General features: G+C 58.4%; 1 protein-coding gene across 1 annotated transcript; it reads right to left on the reverse strand.

Annotated features, from left to right (window-relative positions):
* Positions 1-2,331: 2,331 nt before the first annotated feature.
* On the reverse strand, positions 2,332-4,437 carry GADD45A (growth arrest and DNA damage inducible alpha). Its single transcript, XM_065673062.1, has 4 exons — positions 4,311-4,437; positions 4,106-4,207; positions 3,814-4,027; positions 2,332-3,143 (listed from the first exon to the last, which is right to left on the reverse strand). The coding sequence occupies exons 1-4, from the start codon at positions 4,352-4,354 to the stop codon at positions 3,030-3,032; spliced, it is 474 nt and encodes a 157-aa protein (XP_065529134.1). The 5' UTR covers positions 4,355-4,437; the 3' UTR covers positions 2,332-3,029.
* Between the last annotated feature and the right edge of the window lie 20,550 nt (positions 4,438-24,987).

Below are 24,987 nucleotides of genomic sequence, written 5' to 3' on the forward strand. Positions count from 1 at the left end.
CAGCAGCTATTTCACGCTTGCTTACACACCCAGAGAACAAAAGGAGTGATTGTAAATGGCCATGATCGCATCGGTGATCAGAGGAGCAGGATAAAACCACTGCACCAGGTTCTCTTTATCAGGTGCTTTCTCAGTTTTAGGCAGAAGACTTGGAATCAGCAGCTCATCACCACCAACTGCCTGCTCCTGATGGTGTTTAATGTATAGATAGTCACTAAACTCATTATTTTTTAAATGCCATATATAGGGGCTCGGGTGGCTACATTTGCACTTTGGTTTTTTGCCATAAATACTCCTATGAAAGAACAGGAATGGTAAAATTCAGAGGAAACACAGACTCTGCTGTAATAGAATGAAAAGGAGAAGTGAGACCATCTGCACCCACAGCTGCTGGGAGAAACTCATGGAGGTGGCATGCTCTTTATCTCTCTTTTATATCAAGCTCCAGAAGGGGTATTTATTCTATTCCCCCCCCCCCCAAATTAAACAGCCAGCTTGTTATTTGTGATTATTTGCTCTTTATGTTCTAATTTGACTCTTTCATGCTGTGTTCCATTAGCAGAAGAAGAGCTGGTTGGTGGCTTGGAGACCTGCCTCTTGCTAAAAGAACCCCTTGCTAAAATATTTCTGCTCTTCCTATGCTCCAAGATTATCATCTTTGTTTCGTTGTTCTGGAGCTGGTGAGCTGCAAAGGTTGGACTCTGCTGCTGCACTACTGCATTGCTGGGTGTTCCTCCATGGGAAGGGTGGTGGTGGGGTCGGCATGGGGATAGGGCCTGGTGCAGGTGCAACTAGTACCCCCTGCTCCTAATCTGCTGGGGGTCCCTGAAAGAGCCTGGTTGTCCCCATGGTGACAGCAGGAGGGCAGCCCTAAGGTGGGATGATGGTCAGGGTGTGCCCACCAAGAACCTCAAGTGTGCTTGGAGGTTGTGTTTAAATCTTGGGTGAGAGCTGTTCATGGGGCTGGAAGGTGGGAAAAGGAGATCTCAAATGATCTGCTCACAGTTTGCTGGGCATTGGGATGGGTTTATTTGGATGAGTGCTGCAGCAGGGCTGAGAGCTGCAGGACACAGCCCTGGAGCAGCCAGAGGAGCTGGGTGCTCAAGGCCAGGTTGGACACAGGCACTTGGAGCAAGCTGCTCCAGTGGAAGGGGTCCCTGCCCATGGCAGGGGTTGGAGCTGGAGGAGCTTTAAGGTCCCTTCCAACCCAAACCAGTCTGGGATTATGTGATGCCGAGGGTGAGTGCTGCCTCTTTGCAGCCCCGGCACCGGGCAGAGCTGGTTGTGGGGTACCTCAGAGTGGTCTCTGAAGCTAGAGATGTTCACAAAACGCCTTTTGGCGCGGCTCCTGGGCCAGAACCTGCCCTGAGCCCTGTGTTTTAAACACTCGGATCTTCCCCTGGGTGCAGGTCACAGTGCGCAGCGAGGGCGACTCCTTCACAGGGTGTCCCTATGCTGATGGTGATGCTGCTCCTGCACCATGCCGTGTCCCCGGGGGCTGAGGACGGCGCCTGCCCGGTCCCGAGCTACGTGCCGGACCCGGCGCGAGGCTGACGTGTCCCTGCAGCCCCGCGCCGGACGGGGCCGGGCGCTGGCGACCTCAAGCCGGAGCAGGCCAAGGGAGCGGGAGAACTGGTCCAGCACCTGCCGGGGGCAGCGGCGCTGGGGCCGGCGTGCCCAGGGCTGCGGGCAGGGAGCCGCGGGGCAGCGCACACATGCAATTAGGGGAGCCCTGATGTAGGTCAGCGGCGTCCCTGTGGCTGCGCAGGCACAAGGAGGCTGTTTTCCATCTCTGTTTGTTAAGGCTTGGAGAGAGATGCCCGCCCCATGGAGTGCAGCTTTTGCGTGCCAAGAGTATGTGTGCAGTTAAACCCGGAGCTTGGCACAGAAACCTCCTAACCCCGGAGGGGTCTGGTCCCTGCTGGGGGGACACAGGGAATACATCCAGGAGGGTTTGCAGCAGGCTGTGGACACCTTCCTGGGAAGGGAAACACTGGGTCAAGTTTTCCTCGTCTGAGGAATCAGGTTTCCCCACTTTCCAGGAAGGGTCAGGCTCTGCGGAGCCTCCAAAATAACTCCTCCTCTTGTTCTTGTTCAAACTCTGCTGTGAAGTGGCAGCACTGGAGAAAAAGAAACACAATTCCCAACATTTCCTGCTGCACATCAGCTGCTTTTCCCTTTAATGGCTTGGGAGGGGCTAGGAATAAAACCACACAGGAGCAGCACAGCAGGACCTTGCCCAGGGCCAGGACAAGGAAGAAGCTGCTAAATGAACCCTTTTGACTCTACACTAATGAACAGGGGGAAGAAAGCAAACCCCAGGACCCAGGGTTGGAGTTTAAACTTTTATTTCCAAAAGAAGCCAAAGCCAAAAACCCAAAACCCCCCTAAATGCTACCAAATTCCAAACAATTACATTAATGTAGCTGCTTCCAACAGCCAACTGTTGAAGAGCGGGTGCAGATGAACTGCTTAAGGGCATCCTGGTTCTCAAACCTCCCGGTATAAATAATTTTTCCATTCAATAATAGCATAAAATAACTTATTATATATCTTAGCATAAAAACTTGAGAATTAACACCCCAAACAATACATTAAAAGGGGTTGTAAAATGCTTTGATTAATCTTACGGGGTTTCTTTTGCTCTTTAAGGTATTTAATCCAGAAGCTGTAAGTTGCACTTAAAATAGGTGGAGGCTGTCGGGCGTTTTCCATGAGGAATCTGGCCGTGCAGCACCCCCGGGGCTCACTCCTCCAGCCACGCAGGCGCTTCTCGTCCCTTTACTTCCACGCTGCTCCGTGGCGCTTGGCAGTCCCGCACAACGCGTAGCTCAACTCCAACCTCCCCCCCCACCCCCCCCCACCCCGTGATATCAGTTTTATCTGGGTATTTTTTGTTGTTTTCCGCTTTTCCCCCTGCCCTCCCTCCCGGGTGATCCTCGTGCCAGGGCAGGGAGTAACTTCCTGAGCAACTGCTTGTAAAGTGATTGCGAAACTCGAGTGCAGTCGGGTTCAGCCGAGCGCTACGGTCACCGCTCGGGGAGGTTAATCACAGGCACCCACTGATCCATGTACCGGCTCTCCCGGCAGAAGCACATCAGCTGACTCAGCGCTGGATCCTTCCACTGCGAGGCGTGGGGGTTCTGGAAAGAGAAACGTGGGGGGGGATGCTTTAATACAGGAGCAAAACCAACCCCTATAGAGAGGGATTAAAAAGCAGAGCAGGAAACCCAGGAGCATGAATCATCTTAAACTGGCACTAAAGCAAACCAACCAGTTGACTCCAGAATGAGGAGTGGAGTTCTGCAGCTTTGGACCGCAGGGTAAAGGAGGAAAAGGGGTGGGAAAGGGGAAAATAGACTCATAGAATGATAAAAATTAGAAAACAGACTCATAAAATGATTAGAATTTAGAAAGGAAAACCATGGAATCTTCAAACGGGTTGGCTCGGGAGGGACCTTAAAGCTCATCTAGCCCATGGGCAGGGACACCTTCCACTAGACCGGCTTGCTCAAGGAGTTTCCTACGGACCCTATAGGATGTTCTCTGTGCCAGACAGAGGTCTGGGAGTCAAGCAGGCAGGTCTGTGCCCACAAGCACGCTCAGTTCCGGCTTTATGGAATGACATTTTGGAATTGCATTCAATACCAGGCTTTGCAGGGCACCTCCATCAACACCCACTGGAAAGACAGGTTATGCCTCATGGCATGGATGCCGCCTGTCCATGCCATGAGGTATCCGGCTTGGCCATGCCATGGGGCATGACCATGACACACCGGCTGCCCCCAGCAACCTGGATCCATCCGGACTCACCGTGACGAGGACGCAATGAAGGTCGGCGGGTGGCCCGGGGCCAGCGGCGGGCAGCAGGAGCTGAGCCAACCGTGCCGGGTTGTTGACACGGAGGATGTTGATGTCGTTCTCGCAGCAGAAAGCCTGGATCAACGTGAAGTGGATCTGCAGCGCCGCATCTCCCTCCTCTTCCTCATCGGCCGCAAGTAAGCACAGCACCACGTTATCCGGATCCCTGCGGGGATGCACAATGTCACCGGGAAGGGTGGCGGGACACCGGGGGTAAGGGGTTGAGCACCGGGGTTTCACTCACACATTAAGCAACTTGGCTGCCTCATAGACACCAAGGGTGAGGCTCCGCTGGCTCAGCGCCTTGCTCAGCACCTCCTCCAGCGCGTCCCCCGCCTGCTCCATCCTGCCACCGGGACAAGCACAGACAGGCAGCCACCGGTTACCGGGGGGGGGTTGACACCACTCCGCAGCCCCTTCCCTTCCCGCATACCCTGCCCATACCTTACCTCCCGGCGGTGCGGTGGTCCCCGGCCAGCTCCTCCAGGGTCATAGTTCCGCTGCGGGCCGTCCCCGGTGCTGCGACCGCTCCCGGTAGCGCTGCGCGCCGCGCCGCCGCCTCTGCAGCACAAAGGCGCCCCGCAGGCGTTATCCGACCGGCATCCAGCCAATCCGCGCCGGCTATATTTACATATCGCCCTTCTATTGGTTTATGCAAATGAGACCACGCCCTCTTCTCGCTGACACCGTGCCTTAGAGCCGCCGGCCACGGGAACCGGCAGGGCGGTGGTTGCTGATTGGCTGATGGAGGGGAGGGGGCGTGGCCTGTGGAGGCGGTGGGGGGGGGCCGGGAGGCGCCGGGAGGCGCCGGTTCTCGTTAGGGGGCAGCCGCAGATGCCGGGCACGGGCACGGGCACGGGCACGGGCGCGTTCGCTCTCCTAACCCGTAAGAACGGCGAACGCTCGGCGCCCGCTCCCGTTCTGGCGGCCATTTTGAGCGCCTCAGCTTTGCTCCTCCGTGCGCCCATACCGAGCCCGAGGCTCCCGTGCGGGTCGAGGTCTGCCAAGGGGGCTCTGCTGCCGTGTCCGGCACCGCCGGGACGTCCCCGGGATAACGGTCCTGGATGGGTTACCCCCTCCGTGAGCATCCCTCCCGTGTGGGTCCAGCCCGTCCGGCCTCACCACAGCTCGCACCGCCAGGGCCCGTCCGCTCCTGCACTGGGGTGCTCCCGCTTGCTGCGCCCCAAGGACACGAGCTCCCTCTGCCCCGCGCTGGGATGAAGCTGCCTCCCGCAGGCACAGAGCTCGTGCTCTCCGGCAGGAGCACAAGGTGACGGGCGCCAGCGCGGCTGCGGCGGCGCCAGGAGGTGGATGGGATGCGCCGGTCCTGAGCTGCACAATGGGATTGGACCCACAGGCCTGGAAAGCGGCGTGTGGGGAGACCGGTAGTGGGGCTGCAGCCCACGTGCTGCCTGCCACTGGAGCAGCTTGCTCCATGGAGGCCAAAATCCACAGAATCCCAGAATCCCAGCCTGGAAGGGAGCTTAGAGCTCCTCCAGCTCCAAGCAGGGACCCCTTCCACTGGAGCAGCTTGCTCCAAGCCCCTGTGTCCAACCTGGCCTTGAGCACTGCCAGGGATGGGGCAGCCACAGCTTCTCTGGGCACCTTGTGCCAGCGCCTCAGCACCCTCACAGGGAAGAGCTTCTGCCTAAGAGCTCAGCTCAGCCTCCCCTCGGGCAGGTTAAAGGCGCTAACCAGAACGGCCTGCCCAAAGCCTTGCCTTGGAGGACACCACCACCACCTCTTGCATGGCTCAGGACACCGGCGTTTGACCCAGAGGAGGCAAATAAGGCATCAGAGTGTTAAAATATGTGTTTTGTGTGTAGTGAACAGTGTGGTTTCACTGCCAGCCTTGCTGGCCGGGAGAGGAAAGTCAGCCTGTCGAGAAACCCGGCTTCAGATGCAGGTTCTGCAGCTCCGGCCTCCAGCCTGCACGTTGGCTGGGACCAGCACAGTGGACGCTCGCTGCTCAGCTGTGCTTGGTGCAGGCGATGCTGCAGGTACCCACATCCCTGGCCTGCACTGGGGGGTGCAGGCTGCAGTGCTGCAGTGAGTGACCAGCACCGTGAGCAGTCAGGAAGGGCAAGCAGCCGCTCTGTAGCACGGTGGTGTCTCTGACAGCCACAGCTCCGTGTGCATCCTCCTGCTGCAAGGAGGGATCTGTTCCCTCTCACCAGTTTGTCTTCCGCCAGGACACATTATAATTTCCCGGTGAGTCACAGGCATTGCACAGACACCTTTCCTGAAGCTGGTAAGAGTCTGAACTTACAGAAGTTGTCCCCATTTACTGCACTGGGAAGAGGGACGTGGAGCTGTTGGAGCGAGGCCAGAGGAGGCCATGGAGCTGCTGCGAGGGCTGGAGCAGCTCTGCTCTGGAGCCAGGCTGAGAGAGCTGGGCTGGGGCAGCCTGGAGAAGAGAAGGCTCCTGAAGGGGAGACCTGAGAGCAGCTCCAGTGCCTAAAGGGGCTGCAGGGAACCTGGAGAGGGGCTTGGGACAAGGGCCTGTAGGGACAGGCCAAGGGGAATGGCTTGAACCTGCCCGAGGGGAGACTGAGCTGAGCTCTTAGGCAGAAGCTCTTCCCTGTGAGGGTGCTGAGGTGCCTGACAGTGCCTCCCCCTGCAAATACCCATCATGGGGGCACTGTCTTTGACTTCTGCTATGGGGAAGCAAAGCTTCACGTCCCACAGAGCCATGAGACCACTCTGCAGCTGGTGCTGAGCTTGCTCCTCAGATGCTGACTCAGCTAAATGTGGGTGCTTGACCCGGTGCACCCCGGCCCCTCCGCAGGGTTTCCAAGAGCCGGGTCCAACCTCGTGTTTCTGCAGAGCCGGCTTTCCCTGCCATCTGCCCCGTCTCCAGCTGGAGCCTCCGGGGAGGGCTGCTCCCGGTGGAGCCGTGTCAAAGATCGCGTTGGCTCAGCTGTTGCGCCTAAGAGCCTCCATCCTCCCGTGCTGAGAGCCAGCGCGCCTGCCCAGCCCGGCCTGGCGAGGTCCCAGCGGCCCCAGACGCTGCAGCGGGACCTCGGTGCTCCCTCAGGCAGCTTTGGGCTTTGAGGGTTTGCTTGTGGTGGCGTTTTCCTTCTCCTCACCCACAGCAGCAGCCGTTTCCCAAGGTGGTGCATGCCGGACACGGTGCTGTGGGTGCCGGACACGGTGCTGTGGGTGCCGGACACGGTGCTGTGGGTGCCGTGCACGGTGCTGTGGGTGCCGTGCACGGTGCTGTGGGTGCCGGACACGGTGCTGTGGGTGCCGTGCACGGTGCTGTGGGTGCCGGACACGGTGCTGTGGGTGCCGTGCACGGTGCTGTGGGTGCTGTGCACGGTGCTGTGGGTGCCGGACACGGTGCTGTGGGTGCCGTGCACGGTGCTGTGGGTGCCGGACACGGTGCTGTGGGTGCCGGACACGGTGCTGTGGGTGCCGGGCACGGTGCTGTGGGTGCCGGACACGGTGCTGTGGGTGCTGTGCACGGTGCTGTGCGTGCTGGACACGGTGCTGTGGGTGCTGGGCACGGTGCTGTGGGTGCTGGGCACGGTGCTGTGGGTGCCGGACACGGTGCTGTGGGTGCCGGACACGGTGCTGTGGGTGCTGTGCACAGTGCTGTGCGTGCTGGGCATGGTGCTCTGGGTGCTGTGCACGGTGCTGTGTGAGCCGGGCATGGTGCTGTAGGTGCTGGGCACAGTGCTGTGGGTGCTGGGCACTGTGCTGCGCGAGCCAGGCACGGTGCTGTGCATGCTGGACACGGTGCTGTGGGTGCCAGGCACAGTGCTGTGGGTGCTGTGCACGGTGCTGTGCGAGCCGGGCATGGTGCTGCGGGTGCTGGGCATGGTGCTGTGCGTGCTGCTGAGTGCAGCTGAGCCGTGCAGGGCTGCAGAATCACTGCAGGAGCCACCTGGAAAACAGGAGGGGAACCTCTTCACGCAGCAGCGCGTGGGGAGTGCGAAAGGGAACAGAGCCAAACTTCAGAGGGGAACCTCAGGTTAGGTCTGAGGCAGAAGCTCTTCCCTGTGAGGGTGCTGAGGCGCTGGCACAGGGTGCCCAGAGAAGCTGTGGCTGCCCCATCCCTGGCAGTGCTCAAGGCCAGGTTGGACACAGGGGCTTGGAGCAAGCTGCTCCAGTGGAAGGGGTCCCTGCCCGTGGCAGGGGTTGGAGCTGGATGGGCTTTAAGCTCCCTTCAACCCAAACCCTTCCATGCTCCTACGACTGAAGTAGCCCCTCGGTTGTGCTGTCTCTGGCGAGGAAAGCCCCCCGAGTTTGCATCTGCTCAGCTCCCGGTGCCCCTTGCCCTGCTGCCGCAGCCCGATGAGCTCTGACACAAGGAAGCGTCAGGAGGACGGGCAGAGGCTCTCCCGGAGCCGGTGGAGGTGGCAGATGGCCGCCCCGCCGCGGCAGGTGGAGCTTTGTGGGCTCACCCCCGAGTTAAGCTCGCTTAATTTGCTCCATCTCCATCAGCAGCTCGAGTCTGGCCTCCCTGCCAGCGCTCGGATTGTCTCCCGCAGGCGGCCAGGCCGCCAGGCCCCATCTGTGCCCGGCCGCGGGGCTAAATCTGGCTCGAAGGCAACTGCAAAGCAGCTGAAGCCTCCTTTCGCCCCTGCCCTGCGCTGGGGACGGCGGCAGGCGATGCTCTAAAACCGCGCAGTCCCGCAGGGCTCCCGGCCGGGGGCAGTTTCCGGCCCTGCCTTGCCCTGGGAAGCAGCAGGGATGCCGAGGGAGCGTGCGGGTCCCTCCTGCTCGCAGCGGGGGGAGGCACCGCGGCCGTGCTGGGCACGCACCGCGGCGGCAGCGCTGCGCAGCCGGAGTCGGAGCCGCAGTTGTTCCCTCGCAGCTCTCGGCCGGCAGCTGCCTCCCAGCCTCCCTTTCATCGCCTGCCAAGAAGCATCCAGGCCGTTTTGTTCCCCCCGTCTTGCCCTTTAATCCCGACTTCCATAACTCACCAGCCTGCAGTCCCCTCCGCGCTCAGCAGCGCGGAGCGGGGGGGCTCCGTTGGGCTCAGCCGTGGGGACCCGGCTCTTCCCCCGTGCTGGCAAACCCTGAGCTCCAAACGCTGTCTGGGGCCACAGGGCTCAAGGCAGCTCGGAGAGCACTGGGGTAACACACGGGAGGTGCCCGCTGCAGCCCTGCCTGTGGCTCAGGGGAGCTGCTCCTGCAGGGGATGCTCTCAGGCGGCCAGAGACGCTTCCTGCACATGAGAGCTCCGAGTTGTTTGGTTTCAGTTGTTGGGAACGAGACCAAACATCAGAGGGTGTCTGAGGGGAGACGAGCCCCGGCCCTGCCAAAGGGGCCGGCAGCCGGCCAGGAGCCTTCCCGAGGGGTGGTCCTGGCACCACGGCTGCTCCTGCTCCAGCAGCTCCCTTCCCACTTGGCTCCGGGCTGTCCCCGTGCTCCGGGGCCCCGTTCCAGGGATCCAGTCCCTCAGTGCCCTGCCCTGCGTGGGACCTTTCCCCAGCTCCACTGACCCCTTCCATTGCTGCACAGAACCACGGACTCCCAGCCTGGTTTGGGTTGAAGGGACCTCAAAGCCCATCCAGCTCCAACCCCTGCCACGGGCAGGGACCCCTTCCACTGGAGCAGCTTGCTCCAAGCCCCTGTGTCCAACCTGGCCTTGAGCACTGCCAGGGATGGGGCAGCCACAGCTTCTCTGGGCACCCTGTGCCAGCACCTCAGCACCCTCACAGGGAAGAGCTTTTCCCTAATATCCCATGTAAACCTCCCCCGGGTCTGTCCCAGGGCTCAGCACTGCAGGAGCGCGCTGCCCGCACCCCGAGCAGCACAGGACCCTGCTCACGTGCTGGGGCCCTGCATTCCGGGGTGGTGTTTTCCCTCCCTTTGAATGTCCTGGATAACGAGGGCAGCGATCCCTTTGCAAAGCAAACGCCAGCTTGCACATTCCCGGGCTGGCCTCTGCTCCACCAGTCACCGTGTTCTCCCAGCGGCACCCGGTCCCGTGTCACGGAGCTGACCCCAGCGCCCGGCCGGCCCCGCTGCTCGCAGCCGGTGCAGGCAGCAGGATCCAGAGTCACCTTCCCAGGCCGGGGCATCCCTGCCTGCATCACCCTGGAATCCTGCGGGAGCAGAGCCTGATGCTCAGCAAACTTGTCCCATCCCTTGTGCCCTGGGAGCAGAGCCCAGCCCCTCCTGGCTCCATCCTCCTGTCAGGCACTTGTAGGGAGCCATCAGGTCCCCCCTGAGCCTTCTCTTCTCCATCTGAACCCCCCATGTCCCTCAGCCATTCCCCATCACGCTTGGCCTCCAGGCCCTGCTCCAGCTCCATTCCCTTCTCTGGCCCCGCTCCAGCCCCTCAATGTCTCTCTTGGAGTGAGGGGCCCAGAACTGAACACAGGATTCGAGGTGCAGCCTCACCAGGGCCCAGTATGGGGGCACAATCACTGCCCTGGTCCTAACCATGCTGCCGCACTGGTGCTGGTACAGGCCAGGATGCTGGGGGCCCCTCGTGGTGAGCGGTACCTGGGGTTTGCCCCATTGTGCAGCCCCATCTTGCCCCCATCCGTGCATGCTCCTTGCTTGGGCTCAGGGCCCCGCATCAGCACCAGCATGAACACAAGGACAGGGGTGGGGGACACGGGAAGGGGCCATGGACAGAGCCTGCGCCCCACGCTGGGCTGAGCCTGGCCACGGCAGGGTTGGAGGTGCTGGCAGTGTGGCCCCAGGGCACTAAACCCACCAACAACTCAAACCCAGCCATGGGAGCGGGGGCAGGACAGGCAGGAGCACCTCCGGGTGCGGGCACAGGCGGGTGGGACCCCTGTGTGCGTGGGACAAGCGATCATTTCCCCTCGTTTCTCTGGAGGAGTTTCTCCATCCCCGGCGGATGTGGAAGCAGGGCGCAGCTGATGCGATCCTGCTGGCATCCAGGGGTTGCCTTTGACCAGCACCTGGGAGCACCCGGGGCAGCCGGGAATTGCGGCCCTGGCTGGGTTTGGCTCCGGAGCAGGGCCCTGTGCCAGTGGCTTTCCTGACCCCCCTGGTCACGGGAGGCCGGTGCCAGCCGGAGCAGGGATGGGACTTTCCTGGCAGAGGCGTTCAGCATTCCCGGTGGATATGGGGAGCAGCCTGGGCCAAGCAAGGGCTGAGCCCTATCTCCATGGCCATGGGTTTGGGTTGTGCAGATGTAAGTGGAGCAGGACATTGGTCCCCAAACTCCCAAAAGCCCTGGAGTGCGTCCGTCCCCGTTGCTGCACCACGCTGGAGAGCTGCTTGAGTGTCTTCCTTCCTCAGCAGAATTCCACAGCCACGGCTGCGCTGCCCCAGCACACCCTGCCCTGCTGCCGGCTGCGCGGGCAGCTCCTACATCCTGCTGATTCCTGAAGCGTGCTGGAGAGGAGCTGCTCTCCCGGTAAGGACGCTCCCTCTGGCTGTGCCTGGCCGTGGATGCAGCCCTACATCCCTTCTCTCTGGGTCGGGAAGGCATTATCCCACCCTTCAGCTTGTCCACCTCCATGGATGCTCCCACAACTCGCATTGTCCAGCCCCTCAATGTCTCTCTCGCAGTGAGGGGCCCAGAGCTGAGCACAGGACCCGAGGTGCGGCCTCACCAGTGCCCAGCACAGGGGCACAATCCGTGCCCTGGCCCTGCTGCCGCACTGGTGCTGATGCAGGCCAGGATGCTGGGGGCTTCCTGGCTGCCTGGGCACAAGCTCCCCATGCTCATCTCCATCAACCAGCGCCACCAGGTCCTTTTCCATGAGCAGTTTCCACCCGCTCTTCCCCAAGCCTGGAGCACTGCAGGAGGCTGCTGTGGCCCAAGCGCAGCACCCGGCACTGAGCCTTGCTGAACTCGTACGTGGAGCCGTGGCTGGGGAGCCCGGCAGCCTGGGCACATGGACCAGCGGTGCATGCTTGCAGGAGCCATTCCAGAGCCAGGAGCCGGAATCCAGGCAGCAATGGGCAAAGTCCAGGAGCTGGGCCCTCCCCTTGGTGCCCGCAGCGCTGCTCCCAGATAAAGCTGCAGTTAAAGGTAGAGCCAAACTTTGTCCCATTTAATAGCTGCGTGGAAGGATAAACCAGCATGAGTGGCACTCGCATGAGCAAACACTCCTGCCCTGCGTGCTTCCTCCACAAGGAAATGGGCTTTGTGCAGGATCACTATGGGATCAGTGTAGGGTCACTCAGGGATCACTGCAGGATCACTGTGGGGTCACTGCGGGCAGTGTCCCACTCCCCATCCCACCTCTGCTGGGATGTTTCCCGTTGGTATTCCCAGTTCCTGCCGGACAGCGCCGGTGCGAGCAGCAGAGGGCTGAGCACCCCCAGTGTGAAAACAACCCCAGTCACGCATGTGGAAACCAGAACTGGTTCAGTGGCAGCCACCTGTGCTGCGGTGCCTGTCAACAGCAGGTAGGTCATGTGGGGACAGGAAAGGAGTTGACATTGATCTGATTTCGTTCCGTCTCCTATAGCGAGACAAAGGGGGAGAGGGGAAGAGGGGAAGGGAGCTTGAAAGCACAGTTTGGTGGTCGTTGCAGTGAGGACTGCTGCAGTGTATGTACCTGAAACCACGGCGATGTTTGAAGGTGGATCTTAAAATGCCTGTAATGGTCAGAAATGCAGGAATCTTGTTTTCAAGGACATCTGCAAATGCTTGAGGTCAATACCTAAAGGGGTTACAAGAAACCTGGAGAGGGGCTTGGGACAAGGGCCTGTAGGGCCAGGCCAAGGGGAATGGCTTGAACCTGCCCGAGGGGAGACTGAGCTGAGCTCTTAGGCAGAAGCTCTTCCCTGTGAGGGTGCTGAGGCGCTGGCACAGGGTGCCCAGAGAAGCTGTGGCTGCCCCATCCCTGGCAGTGCTCAAGGCCAGGTTGGACACAGGCGCTTGGAGCAAGCTGCTCCAGTGGAAGGGGTCCCTGCCCGTGGCAGGGGTTGGGGCTGAAGGAGCTTTAAGCTCCCTTCCAGGCTGGGATTCTAGGATTCTGTGGATTTTGACCTCCATGGGCCATTCCCCCCCCCCCCCCCCCCAACCTGCTGCAGCCTGCCTGGGTGCTGGAGAGGAGAGGAGGCAGGAGCTGCACACAGTGGCCCAGCACTGGACCCAGTTCTGGAGCAGCCCATGGAGCCAGGAGCCTTTGCTGTGCAGGAGCCTGTGTGAGTCAGTGCATTCTGCCTCTCTGTAGCCATGCTTCTGCTCCCAGCACAGTCACCTATGGGCAGAGGCTTCCTGGCTACGGGTGTCCCTGCAATCATAATCAAAACCTGCACTGGGGGAGAGAACTCCTGGCTCCTTGAGGGGAAGGGGGCAGGGTGGCCCCCGTCCCTGCTGCTCCCAGCAGCCCTGTGGGCGCAGACGCGGTCTCTGCGTGGGTGCAGATGCGCATTCCCGTGCGGATCCGGCTGCGGATCCCTGCGCGGATGAGGATCCCTGCGCGGCTGCGGATCCCTGCGCGGATGAGGATCCCTGCGCGGATGCGGATCCCTGCGCGGATGCGGTCCCTGCGCGGATGAGGATCCCTGCGCGGATGCGGTCCCTGCGCGGATGAGGATCCCTGCGCGGATGCGGATCCCTGCGCGGATGCGGTCCCTGCGCGGATGAGGATCCCTGCACGGATGCGGATCCCTGCGCGGATGCGGATCCCTGCGCGGATGAAGATCCCTGCGCGGATGCGGATCCCTGCGCGGATGCGGATCCCTGCGCGGATGAGGATCCCTGCGCGGATGAAGATCCCTGCGCGGATGCGGATCCCTGCGCGGATGCGGATCCCTGCGCGGATGAAGATCCCTGCGCGGATGAAGATCCCTGCGCGGATGCGGATCCCTGCGCGGATGCGGATCCCTGCGCGGATGAGGATGCGGCTGCCGGTCCCCTCGCGATCGCCGCCTGCGCAGCGCCACCTGGTGTCCGTGCCGGGAGCAGCCAGAGGGGCCTCCCGGCGCCCGACCCCGGGGAAGGGCTGGTTTAACACAGTCATTCCCTGCTTCCTAAGGGAGAATCCACCGGCGTGCGACGGCAGCGGCAGGGAATCAGCCTCCAGGGCCTGTCCGGGAGGGGGGCTGAGCTCAGGGACCCCATCCAGCTCCATCCCATCGGGAGCAGCACGTTTGGGGTGCTGGTGGCCGCAGGCACTGCTGTGAACCCTCTGGTGCGGTTTGGGAGCCGCAAACTGCCTGGGGAGCGACTTGGGCCGCACAACACGGGAAAAGGAACAGTGAGAAACCTTCCCGTGGCAGCAGGAGGATGGAGCAGCGGGAGCCGGAGCCCTCCTGGTGGCATCTCCTGTCCCCTGGCACAGGGAGCAGCCACAGCCTCGGGGGGGACACGGGAGCTCTCTGCCCCCCACCCAGGAGCTCTTTAGGAGGAATTAGAGGGGATGAAGCAGGCAGGAAAAGGCAGCACCACGTGCTCGGGGGCATCCGCAAGGAGCCGCTTCCTGGCTGGCCTCATCCAGCAGCGATGTCCTGCAGGACATCGGGTCATGGGTGGCATGCGGTGCCGCTGCAGCACCCACATCCCTGCCTGCAAAGAGGGGACAAGGACCTGCCCTTGTGAGCACAGATAAGGGCACAGAGCATGGGATGCTTGCTTGGAGGGTACATTCCTGGCTGGTACAGGGGCATCTCTGCAGAGCACTTGGAAATGGTGCAGCTGCAAACTGATGGCAAATGAACACTTATTAACTGGGTTGTAGTGTTGCTGGCATGGCAGAACTTGGTAAACTGGGGGAGGAGAAGCCCTGGGATTCCTTCATCTTCCACTACTGAGCTCTTAATGCCTGCTGCAGCACCGGGAATGCCGATGGTGAGGGCTCAGCCCAGTTGGGTGTTTGGGGAGCAGTGGGGCTCCACTGTGTGGCTGGGGCAGCCCATCCTTGTTCCATCACCTCAGACTGGGAGCTGTAAGAAAAGCATCAAATAACCCCAGACTCATGATCCCGTCACAGGGAAAGGTGCAGGCAGCCATCCCTGCAGTGCAGGGCCTGCCAGTGGGAACAGCCAGGGAAGGGATGGGGCACAGGGCCTGGAGCAGCACCTTCTGGGCCAGTCCTTTACTATAAACTTCACATAAACTGACAGGCTGAGAGAGCTGGGCTGGGGCAGCCTGGAGAAGAGAAGGCTCCTGAAGGGGAGACCTGAGAGCAGCTCCAGTGCCTGAAGGGGCTGCAGGGAACCTGGAGAGGGGCTTGGGACAAGGGCCTGTAGGGCCAGGCCAAGGGGAATGGCTTGAACCTGCCCGAGGGGAGACTGAGCTGAGCTCTTAGGCAGAAGCTCTTCCCTGGGAGGGTGCTGAGGCCCTGAAGAGTTGCTCAGGAGATGGGGAAGGGTCTTGGGTCTAAACCGCTTGCAGCGGGTGGGCTGTGACCCAGAGGACTCCTCTGAACCCTGAATAAAAAGGGATTTCCTTTGGGAAGGGGTTCTATGACTGCGAGGAGCCTGGGTGGGAGCGCTCCCTGCCTTGAGCAGGGATCAGAGCTTGCCGAGGTTGGCCTGGCCATGCTGGCAGTGTCTGGTGCCGTTCCCCACGTTGCAGGCCCCGTGTCAGTACCGCTCTGTTCTTGGTTCTTTCACCAGCGGTGTCAGCGGTTCACAGTCGGTGCGTGCAGCACGGCCACAGCGAGCACGCATCCTGCTCCCCTCCTTCCCGAGGGCAGTGAGGGGCTGCCCAGGCTGCCGGGGGATGCAGCAGGGACAGGGATGTCCTTGGTGCAGCCAAGTCCCTGCTGCATGGGATGGGCTGGTGGCTCCACAGCCCTTGGTTGCCAAAGTCTGGCTCCTCGCTGCACAAACTGGTTTGGCTCCATTCTTATTGTGCCTTTCCAGCCAGGAGAGCACTGGCTCAGTTCGATTCTTCCTACAGCCCTTCAAAGCCTATTTTTGGTGATGCCTGTGGTTATACATGAGATATGGTGGCGTGTCTCCACATCTCCCCCTTGCGCTGGGGACCTACAGTCTGCTATCAGGGTGGGCAGCCCCATGCTGCTGCTTGCTCCCACCATAAATGGGACCTCCACTGTGACCAGGACCTCCACCACCAGCCCTGGAACCATGCTTCCCGCCATGCCTTATCCGAGCAGGCAGCCCTGCAGCTCCCTGCTCATCCCTCGCTTTATCTAAAGCAGCAGCCGAGGGGACACTCAATGTGCGATGCAGCGCAGGCAGTGAAGCACCCCAGGTCAAACCCACTGCATGGAGAGGTGTTGGAGGTCTTGCTGCAGGTCCTGGGCTGCAGGCTGAGCATCCTTGGTTCATCTTCTGTGCTGGCAGGTGCCTCCAACCCTGGAGCTGAGCAGGTAAAGGTTGCGCTGCCTGAGGAGGAGTTGAAGGTGCCCAGGATCTCTCAGAAACACATCCTGAGCTGTTGTACATCCTCCTTAGGTGTTTTTAATGACCATGAGTGTGATGGAGAACCAGGCCCTGGGTGCTCTGCTTATAGCATCAACTGTGTTGGAAAAGACCTTTAAGATCAAGTCCAATGCTGCTTGTGAGCAGCCTCCTGCATGCTGTTCTGTGGCCTCAACAGCAGCCCTGGCTGGGGTACAGCTCCCTTAGTCCCCCTGCACCGTCCATGGGAGGTGATTGACACCTCAGTCTCCCTGTCTGTACAGGCCTGATGGGCTGGGGGAGCACCCAACGCTGCTCTGCACCCCAGGGATGCACACCCAGCCTGATGCAGCCACCGGCACTGGGGTGGATGACGGGACCCTTTGCAGCGCAGAGGATTGGGATGAGCCGGAGCAGAGGGAAAACCTCCCTGGCTGCAACTGCAGCCGTGGGGCTGGTTTGGGCAGAGCACAGGGAGCTCCTGTCACCACCCTGAGGAGCAGCTGCAGCAGGGGCAGTTCTGTGACCTGCTTTCACTGCGCTTGATCCACTGTGCTTTGGTTGTGTTTCCTCCGGCGTCACCACAAGGTAGGATGGAGCGCATGTGGTCTGAGTGTGTGCAGGACCTGCACGTCGACGGAAGCCGATGTCCCTAGGGCTCGCTGCATGTGCCCTGCTCACCTCTGGGTCCCCATCAGGGACTGACAGCATCAGCACTGCTAGCTCAGGCTAATTGCCCAGCCTGACATCACGCTGGGGAGGAGGTGGTGCCTTCCATGCACTCACAACACACCAGGTTTGGTGCACGGGAGCTGCTGCTCCTGCACATCCCATCTGCCCAGAGGTCCATGGAAATCCTGAGGTTTGCCTTGAGCCCTGGGGGGGGTGTTGGAGATTCCCCTCGCTGGTCCCCAGCCTCCCCGGTGCCTCTGCTGAGGTTTTGTTCCTGGCGAGAGGAGCCAGCAGCCATCAGAGGTGGATGTGGGGATGAATCATGGTCACTTTGATCCCGGTGTTGGTAGCTTTGATGTGGGATGATCCCGGAGACGAATGGCTCTGCTTCTCCATACCTGCTGTGGGGATTGAATTTCCATAAAGGGTTTTTCTGCATCCCAAGGAAGAGCTAAGATCAGTGCTGAGTAACACCCCCAGGGCACTGCTGGTGCTTGTTTTGTTTGAGGACTGTGGCTACCTCCACACCACCACCCCAATGGCAAGCAGGGGATCTCTTCCCACCCATTCTCCTTGGCCTGTCCCTACAGGCCCTTGTCCCAGGCCCCTCTCCAGGTTCCCTGCAGCCCCTTTAGGCACTGGAGCTGCTCTCAGGTCTCCCCTTCAGGAGCCTTCTCTTCTCCAGGCTGCCCCAGCCCAGCTCTCTCAGCCTGGCTCCAGAGCAGAGCTGCCCCAGCCCTCACAGCAGCTCCATGGCCTACTCTGGACTCGCCCCAACAGTGATATCGCCGCTGTGATATCGCTGCAGCTGAAGATGCAGCAAAATGTGATGTTTCTGATGATGCTTTGATGTGGTAGAAATTTCCCTTTCCTTGATCGCTGCATTTCTGAGCCAGCCCACAAGTACTTGTGCTTACAGGAGTGCCTGGAGGCCATGGGACGTGCCTGGGGTTCCTCTGGGCCATGGGAAGGATGGTTCCCTGTTTCAGGACAGATTATCCCAGTGCCACAGGGCTGCGGCTCTGCTGGCGTGGTGGGAGCGTGGCCGGATCACAGGTCCGGCTCCGGCTCCTGCTCTCCCACAGCTGCCAGGTGGGAAGCAGCATCTTCCTTAACTGAGCTCTGCCTTGGCCATGCCCCAAAATAAACCTGTGCTCGCTGCCTGCCCTGCACCGTGATCCATAGATGGGGCTTGGAGCAAGCTGCTCCAGTGGAAGGTGTCCCTGCTCATGGCAGGGGTTGGAGCTAGAGGAGCTTTAAGGTCCCTTGCAGCACAAGCCAGTCTGATGCTGAGGCGAGCGCTGTCTCCCCGCAGCCCCACACCAGGCAGGTGCCTGTGGGTGACTCAGAGCTGCTCCTGCTTCCCTGTGCCCCTGCGAAGCTGCCGGCTCAGCAGCTCTCCCATGGCTGCTCTCCACACCCCGCAGCCCCGCTCGGTGCTGGCTGCACAAACAGGACGGGCTGGTTTTCAGCACGGAGCAGGCTTGGTGCTCGGAGGCAGAGCTGCAGAGCACAGCCTCAGCCCCACGCTGCATCCCCAGCGGCTCTGCGAGCAGCCAAAGCTCTCCTGGAAGGCTCGGTGGCAGTGCCAGCGTAGGGCACATGAGCAGCTGTAAGCCAGGGCTTTTCACCACTACAGGTGGTGCTGGTCCAGATTCTGACTGTCCATCTGTTCTGGACAACAAATAGTGGCAAATCAGCTTGCTGCAAAGACACGTCCCATTTGCACACTGTGGCTTCAGACTTAGATTTGGCCAAATCGGTAACTTCAGGACATTGCAACCCAAAAGCGCAAGCCCAGCCCCTGTGCTTACAGGCAGGACACAGCAGGGCAGGACACAGACAGCCCCGGGCCTTGCTCACTGGCATGGAAAACCATGCTGATGGCAGCAAAGAAGGTGCAGAGGAAACAACTCCCAACATTGTCCTGCTGCTGAAAGCACAGGAACATGCAACCCTGGGCTGCCCCTCACCCGGCTGCAATCGTGGTTTAACGTGTTCCCTTTCCTGTTGGCCACAGGGCTGTGGTGTGACCCAGGCAGCCTCAAATACAGTAACACAGGGGGAAACCCGGCATCTTTGGTGCTTTCCAGCCGGACCAAAGGCTGCAGCCCGTGGGCAGTGCCGGCATGGGGGAGACAGCAGCAGGCACAAAGTGCCCGTGTCAGCGGCAGCCGGATGGGAACCTGCCCATGGAAGCAGGAGGCAGCTTTAGCTGCAGGGAGGAGACTGCTCTGCCCAGACAGTTACCAGCCGGGCCAGCGGGTTTCCCTTTGGCAAGCCCCAGACTTCCCAGATCGCTGCACACAGCCCCTGGATGTTACACTAAGGGACACTGGGTTATTCCATAGAATCCCAGCCTGGTTTGTGTTGGAAGGGACCTAAAAGCTCACCCAGCTCCAACCCCTGCCACGGGCAGGGACCCCTTCCACTGGAGCAGCTTGCTCCAAGCCCCTGTGTCCAACCTGGCCTTGAGCACTGCCAGGGATGGGGCAGCCACAGCTTCTCTGGGCACCCTGTGCCAGCGCCTCAGCACCCTCACAGGGAAGAGCTTCTGCCTAAGAGCTCAGCTCAGTCTCCCCTCGGGCAGGTTCAAGCCATTCCCCTTGGCCTGGCCCTACAGGCCCTTGTCCCAAGCGCCTCTCCAGGTTCCCTGCAGCCCCTTTAGGCACTGGAGCTGCTCTCAGGTCTCCCCTTCAGGAGCCTTCTCTTCTCCAGGCTGCCCCAGCCCAGCTCTCTCAGCCTGGCTCCAGAGCAGAGCTGCTCCAGCCCTCGCAGCAGCTCCGTGTCTCTTCTTCTAATCTCCCTCAGTGACAACCCTGAGAGGAGCTGCTGTGGGTGCTGGTGGTGGCAGCTGGAGCACCTCTGCTCAGGGACACCCGGGCAGGAGGGCTCAGTGCTCATGGGGAGCTGAGCCAGGCGCCTGCTGCATGATCACGGTTAGGATGAGCATTTCATCCCAGAGGCTCCTCTCGGTCCCACAGTGCCCGGCCCCTGGCATCCTCGTGCTCTGCTTTTAGGAAGGGAAAAGACTTTTTCCTCCTCTTTTCCTTCTTTTCCAATTAGGAAGGCAGGAAAGCTCCCTCTCCTCCAGGGCTTTTCCCAAGGGACCTGTCTGATCACTGCAGCCAGGGAGGCTCCTGCACACCCCACTCCCTCCTGGCACCCCCTTTCCACAGCACCAGGGCCTGGGGAGCCCTGGGGATGGGGTGGGTAGAGGAGAGCTTGTAGAGACGATACGATGTGTTTGGTGTACCTGACCTTCTGCTTTGTAAAGCTCCAGTGGTGCTTTTCTAGGCTAAAAATACCTTTTGCCTTGACTGTTATTAGAGAAGAACACTTGCTTGGCAGGTTTTTAGGATTCAGGGGAAGAAAGTTCAGGCAGGGCTCAATTAGTCTGCCTTAATTTACAAGCAAAGTTCTGCATCTGCATGATTTGCTTCACTTGCCTGTTGCACGTTGAATGCACAGGGCAGGGACTGGGCTTCTTTCTCTTTCCGTGCACGTACCTAATAGAGAAGCACTGGTGTTATTCCCATGTTTATAGCCCTCCTCATAGCAAAACTGCTAGTTAAAAACATCTAGTGCTGTGCTGAAATGAGCAGAATATGTGGGAGGATAAAGCTGTGTGGTACAGAATGTATCTTCTTGTGTGCTCTACCTGACTCCTGGTCACTCCTCTGTCCTTCTGCCCAGTGCTGCTTAATTCAGGGAGTTCCATGGGCTATGAACGTGCTCAGTATCAAGTGTTCTGTGTTCTTGCTACCTGCAGTGAGCAAGCACCAGCAAGCATTAGGGACCAGTTGGCTAATGCTATGCATTTATTATTATATTAGTAATGCAGTAATAATTAGCAATGCAAAAATATTATTAGTATAATGTTAGTAATGCAAAGTAATTGCAGGAGTTACAGTTTTAGGTAGTCTGCTTGCTATCTCTGCTGTCTGGTACTTGAGGTTCCCCAGCACAGGTGTGCTTTGCTTATAAAGACTGCCAGGAATAGGTCATCTGTCACACTTTGAGCTGTCTCTGCTAAAGCCATGGCATGGGTGCAGAGCACCTCACGTTGAATGGTTGTATCTTCATGCAGCAAATTGAAAATCCAGTGAAAACAATTGCCTGAGCAAGCTGAGCAAGATGTTGTTAAGTTTTGACTATGTGGTACCTGGTGGTTATCTTACTGGTCAGAATTTGTGGCCATACTTGACTTTATTCAGAAGCAAATGTCATGTTTTATGTACAAGAAATTGCTGCACTTTTTATGGCCTAGGAAAAAATCCCAAGCAACCTCCTCCTTGTCCATATACTGTATATTCTGACAGCAAAGTAACACAAGCATAGAGTCCCAGACTGGTGTGTGTTGGAAGGGACCTTAAAGCCCATCCAGTTCCAACCCCTGCCACGGGCAGGGACCCCTTCCACTGGAGCAGCTTGCTCCAAGCCCCTGTGTCCAACCTGGCCTTGAGCACTGCCAGGGATGGGGCAGCCACAGCTTCTCTGGGCACCCTGTGCCAGCGCCTCAGCACCCTCACAGGGAAGAGCTTCTGCCTAAGAGCTCAGCTCAGTCTCCCCTCGGGCAGGTTCAAGCCATTCCCCTTGGCCTGGCCCTACAGGCCCTTGTCCCAGGCCCCTCTCCAGGTTTCCTGCAGCCCCTTTAAGCAGTGGAGCTGCTCTCAGGTCTCCCCTTCAGGAGCCTTCTCTTCTCCAGGCTGCCCCAGCCCAGCTCTCTCAGCCTGGCTCCAGAGCAGAGCTGCTCCAGCCCTCGCAGCAGCTCCATGGCCTCCTCTGCCCTCGCTCCAGCAGCTCCACGTCCCTCTTGTGCTGCTGCCCCAGGGCTGGATCAGGACTGCGGGAGTGGGGGTTGGGGGGTGTGTGTGTCTGATGAGAAGAAACAGCAAAACAGGTTCACTGAGGCTCTCAGGTTAAAAATCAGGAAACCCATGGCTTGGGAGTGGATCAAGGACACAAATGGGTTCTTCTCCCCCCTGCCCTGAACTTGCTGCATTTCCCATTCTTGCTTAATAAGCGGGCAGCCAACAGCTGCTGGCAAAGCTTGGAAATAGCAGGAGAGCGTAGCGTGTCAGAAAGGGCTCCGTGCCTCTTTTGGTAAGCAGGAGCAGCTCCTTGGGTAGGTTATCTATAGTCTGGCTTCAGCCAAGGAGCGTTGCATGTCCCAGCTGTAAATAGCACCAGCAATCCACTTCTTTGGGTGGAGGAAATGTTGGTTTTACTCCAGTGTGAAACGATAACACAAGTGTCTGCTATGCAGGAGAACTGCACCAGCCTGCCCAGGCCTTGACGCCAGCTCCTGGAAATCCGTGTGTGTTCACATTACCCCCCCCACTGCTAGTGTCTAATGGCTGCACCAGCAAGGAGGGTTAACAAGCTGACTGCCCTGACGCTGATGCGTGGGGGTTTGGTGATTTGGAAGGTGTAATATAGAAGCACGTCCTTGATTAGGAGCAGAAGTGCCGAGTTAATAGTCCTTGGCTTTTTAATTCCCAGGCAATGGTCGTCTGTTGTTCAGCTCTTCAGGATTAACTGCAGTCAGGCATCACTAAGCACGAATGAATGCTTCTGTGGCAGGAAATTCTGCTGACATTTGGTGAATGGCAAAGCCAAAGTTTTCCATCTATCCTGCCCTCAGCCCGCTGCAGTGTGATCCTTACCAGTGTGAGCTGGGACATGAGGAGGTGCGATGCCCCCATGCAGCAGCCCTGGGGACATATCCCAGCACATGGGGCTTTGTCAGCAAATGGCTCCTGCAGTATGACAAGCAGTTGGAGCAGTCTGAACCTCCCCTGGTGCAGCTTGAGGCCATTTCCTCTTGTCCCATCCCTTGTTCCTTGGGAGCAGAGCCCAGCCCCTCCTGGCTCCATCCTCCTGTCAGGCACTTGTAGGGAACCATCAGGTCCCCCCTGAGCCTTCTCTTCTCCATCTGAACCCCCCAGGTCCCTCAGCCGTTCCCCATCACACTTGGCCTCCAGGCCCTGCTCCAGCTCCATTCTCTTCTCTGGCCCCGCTCCAGCCCCTCAATGTCTCTCTTGGAGTGAGGGGCCCAGAACTGAACACAGGATTCGAGGTGCAGCCTCACCAGGGCCCAGTATGGGGGCACAATCACTGCCCTGGTCCTAACCGTGCTGCCGCACTGGTGCTGGTACAGGCCAGGATGCTGGGTGCTTCCTGGCTTCCTGGGCACAAGCTGCTCATGTTCAGCTTCATCAAGCAGCTCCCCAGGTGCAGGAAACAAGCATTTTGGCTCTGCTGCTCATGAAGGCATTGGTTTGACCTGAACATTTCCTCCTCTTTTTCCCAGGAGGGAACAGCAGGCTGCAGCCCTGTTGAGGGACGGGCTGGAGGAAAGAGCTGCCACATCCACATTCAGTCTGGGATCCCTGCAAGGCTGTGCCTGTCAAGGGAGGCAAAATTATCAGTTTGAATGTGCCAATTAATGAGTTTGCTTTTCAGATAAGGCCTAAACCCAAGTAACTTCTGCCCTTATCGTGCTGGTCCTTTGTGTGGCAGCAGGAAGTGGGTATGGCACTCGGACTCTCCCTTGGGATGAAGGCTTGTGGTTAGTTTAAAAATGTTAACTCCCCTTTTATAATGTTCTGAAGTGAAATGTTTCCCTATGGCCTGAAAACATATGGTGAACAAAGCTGTCATTTGGACTTTTGACCGGTGTGGCTAACGGTTGGTGCTCTTTATTGCAAACACCAAGCTGCAAGCAAGGAATGTAAGGAAGAAGGTTGGTCAGGGCCTTGAGTGACATGGTCCAGGGTGAGGCATCCCTGCCTGTGGCAGGGGGTTGGAACTGGATGAGCCTTAAGGTCCCTTCCAACTCAAACCAGGCTGGGATTCTGGGATTCTCTGAAGAGTGCAATGGTCCTGAGAAGAGCTGGAGCTTCTACCCTGCAACTCCTGTTCCCTGTGACACAGAATGAGTAAGTGTAGTTGTTGGTGACTGTATTCATGTGGTGATCAATGTCCCCGTTTATATTAAAATGCTTTGAAACAGTTTTGGGTGTGTTTAACTCAAGGTGTGACCCAAAACCTATAATGCTATGTCTGCACCTGGAAAATCGGGATATCTGAACGCATGGTAGCTTACAATATAGCACGGAGGAGTTGGATGTGCACAGTCCTTGCAAAAGCAACAAGACAGATGCTCTGAATCCCCTTGGAGTGAAACATCCCAAGCCTGAACACAGGCAACAAAGTCCATTTCTGTGATAAATGCCTTTTTACAAACAAGAAGCTGTCCATGGCAAGCAGCGGGTCAGGGCTCCAGGTGAGAAACGACCTTATTTTGTTTATAAAATGCATGTGATACGATGTAGACTGGGGATATAATTTATGGAGATTACTTAACAGTATATGGAGAACAGGGTAAATGTCTGGTGCGATGATGCGGTGCCCCAGTCCCCTCAGACCTCGCAGTGGTACTGCAGGATGGGCTTCCTCCAGGGCCTCCAAGAGCAGAACAGAGGTGGCACTGCAGGGAAAGCTGATGAACAATAAATGCAACCAAGATAATTTTCATTATAGAAGAAACTAAACTGTGGATTTACTTTTCAAAACCAGGGCGTTTGTGGAGTCCTCAGTTTCTGAGCAAACGCACATTCAAGAGCTGAGCAAACGAACTTAATTTCTAAAGCAATTACTTAAAGTGGTCTAACTTCTCAGGGTAGGCAAGGCAAATATTAGCCATACAAGAAAATATTGCTGAGGATAAAGTTAATTATACTAACAGGTGCCTAAAGGTTCAGATAGTGTGAGCATGGGAAATGGTGGTTTAGAAGGATGTGTCAAATCCATGCCAGTTAAATAGCTTTTAATCTTGATAGGATTCCCACTGGCTGTAACTAGAACTGTAAAGATTAATTAATACTGTGAATATTTACATTTTCACTTGATACTGGCTTCTAATTGTGTGTACCTGCTAATTAGGTGAGTATAAATGTTAATGAGAGTCGGAAAATTTTATTGTACATCTAAGACCCATCTGCAGGGTTTTGAAAGAGCAACTTTTTATTGGTTATAGCAGCCAGTCTCTTAAAACACTGCTGCTGATGTTGCCTTCAGTGGCACGTATTTACCTCACTCATGATTTAATGATAGTGAAGGTGTCAGATTTACAGGGTTTTAATGTGAAAACACTCCTTTTATCTTCAGCCGCGCAATGACGTA

This window comes from Lathamus discolor, chromosome 3 (genome assembly GCF_037157495.1).
Source record: "Lathamus discolor isolate bLatDis1 chromosome 3, bLatDis1.hap1, whole genome shotgun sequence".
Lineage (NCBI taxonomy): Eukaryota > Metazoa > Chordata > Aves > Psittaciformes > Psittacidae > Lathamus > Lathamus discolor.

Excerpts from the sequence above, each read along its gene's own strand:
- GADD45A (XM_065673062.1), bottom strand. The coding sequence starts at position 4,354 with ATGACCCTGGAGGAGCTGGCCGGGGACCACCGCACCGCCGGGAG. Across the intron at positions 4,028-4,105 it reads GCAGCCAAGTTGCTTAATGT|GGATCCGGATAACGTGGTGC; the intron begins GTGAGTGAAACC and ends GCATCCCCGCAG. Across the intron at positions 3,144-3,813 it reads TTCATTGCGTCCTCGTCACG|AACCCCCACGCCTCGCAGTG; the intron begins GTGAGTCCGGAT and ends TTCTCTTTCCAG.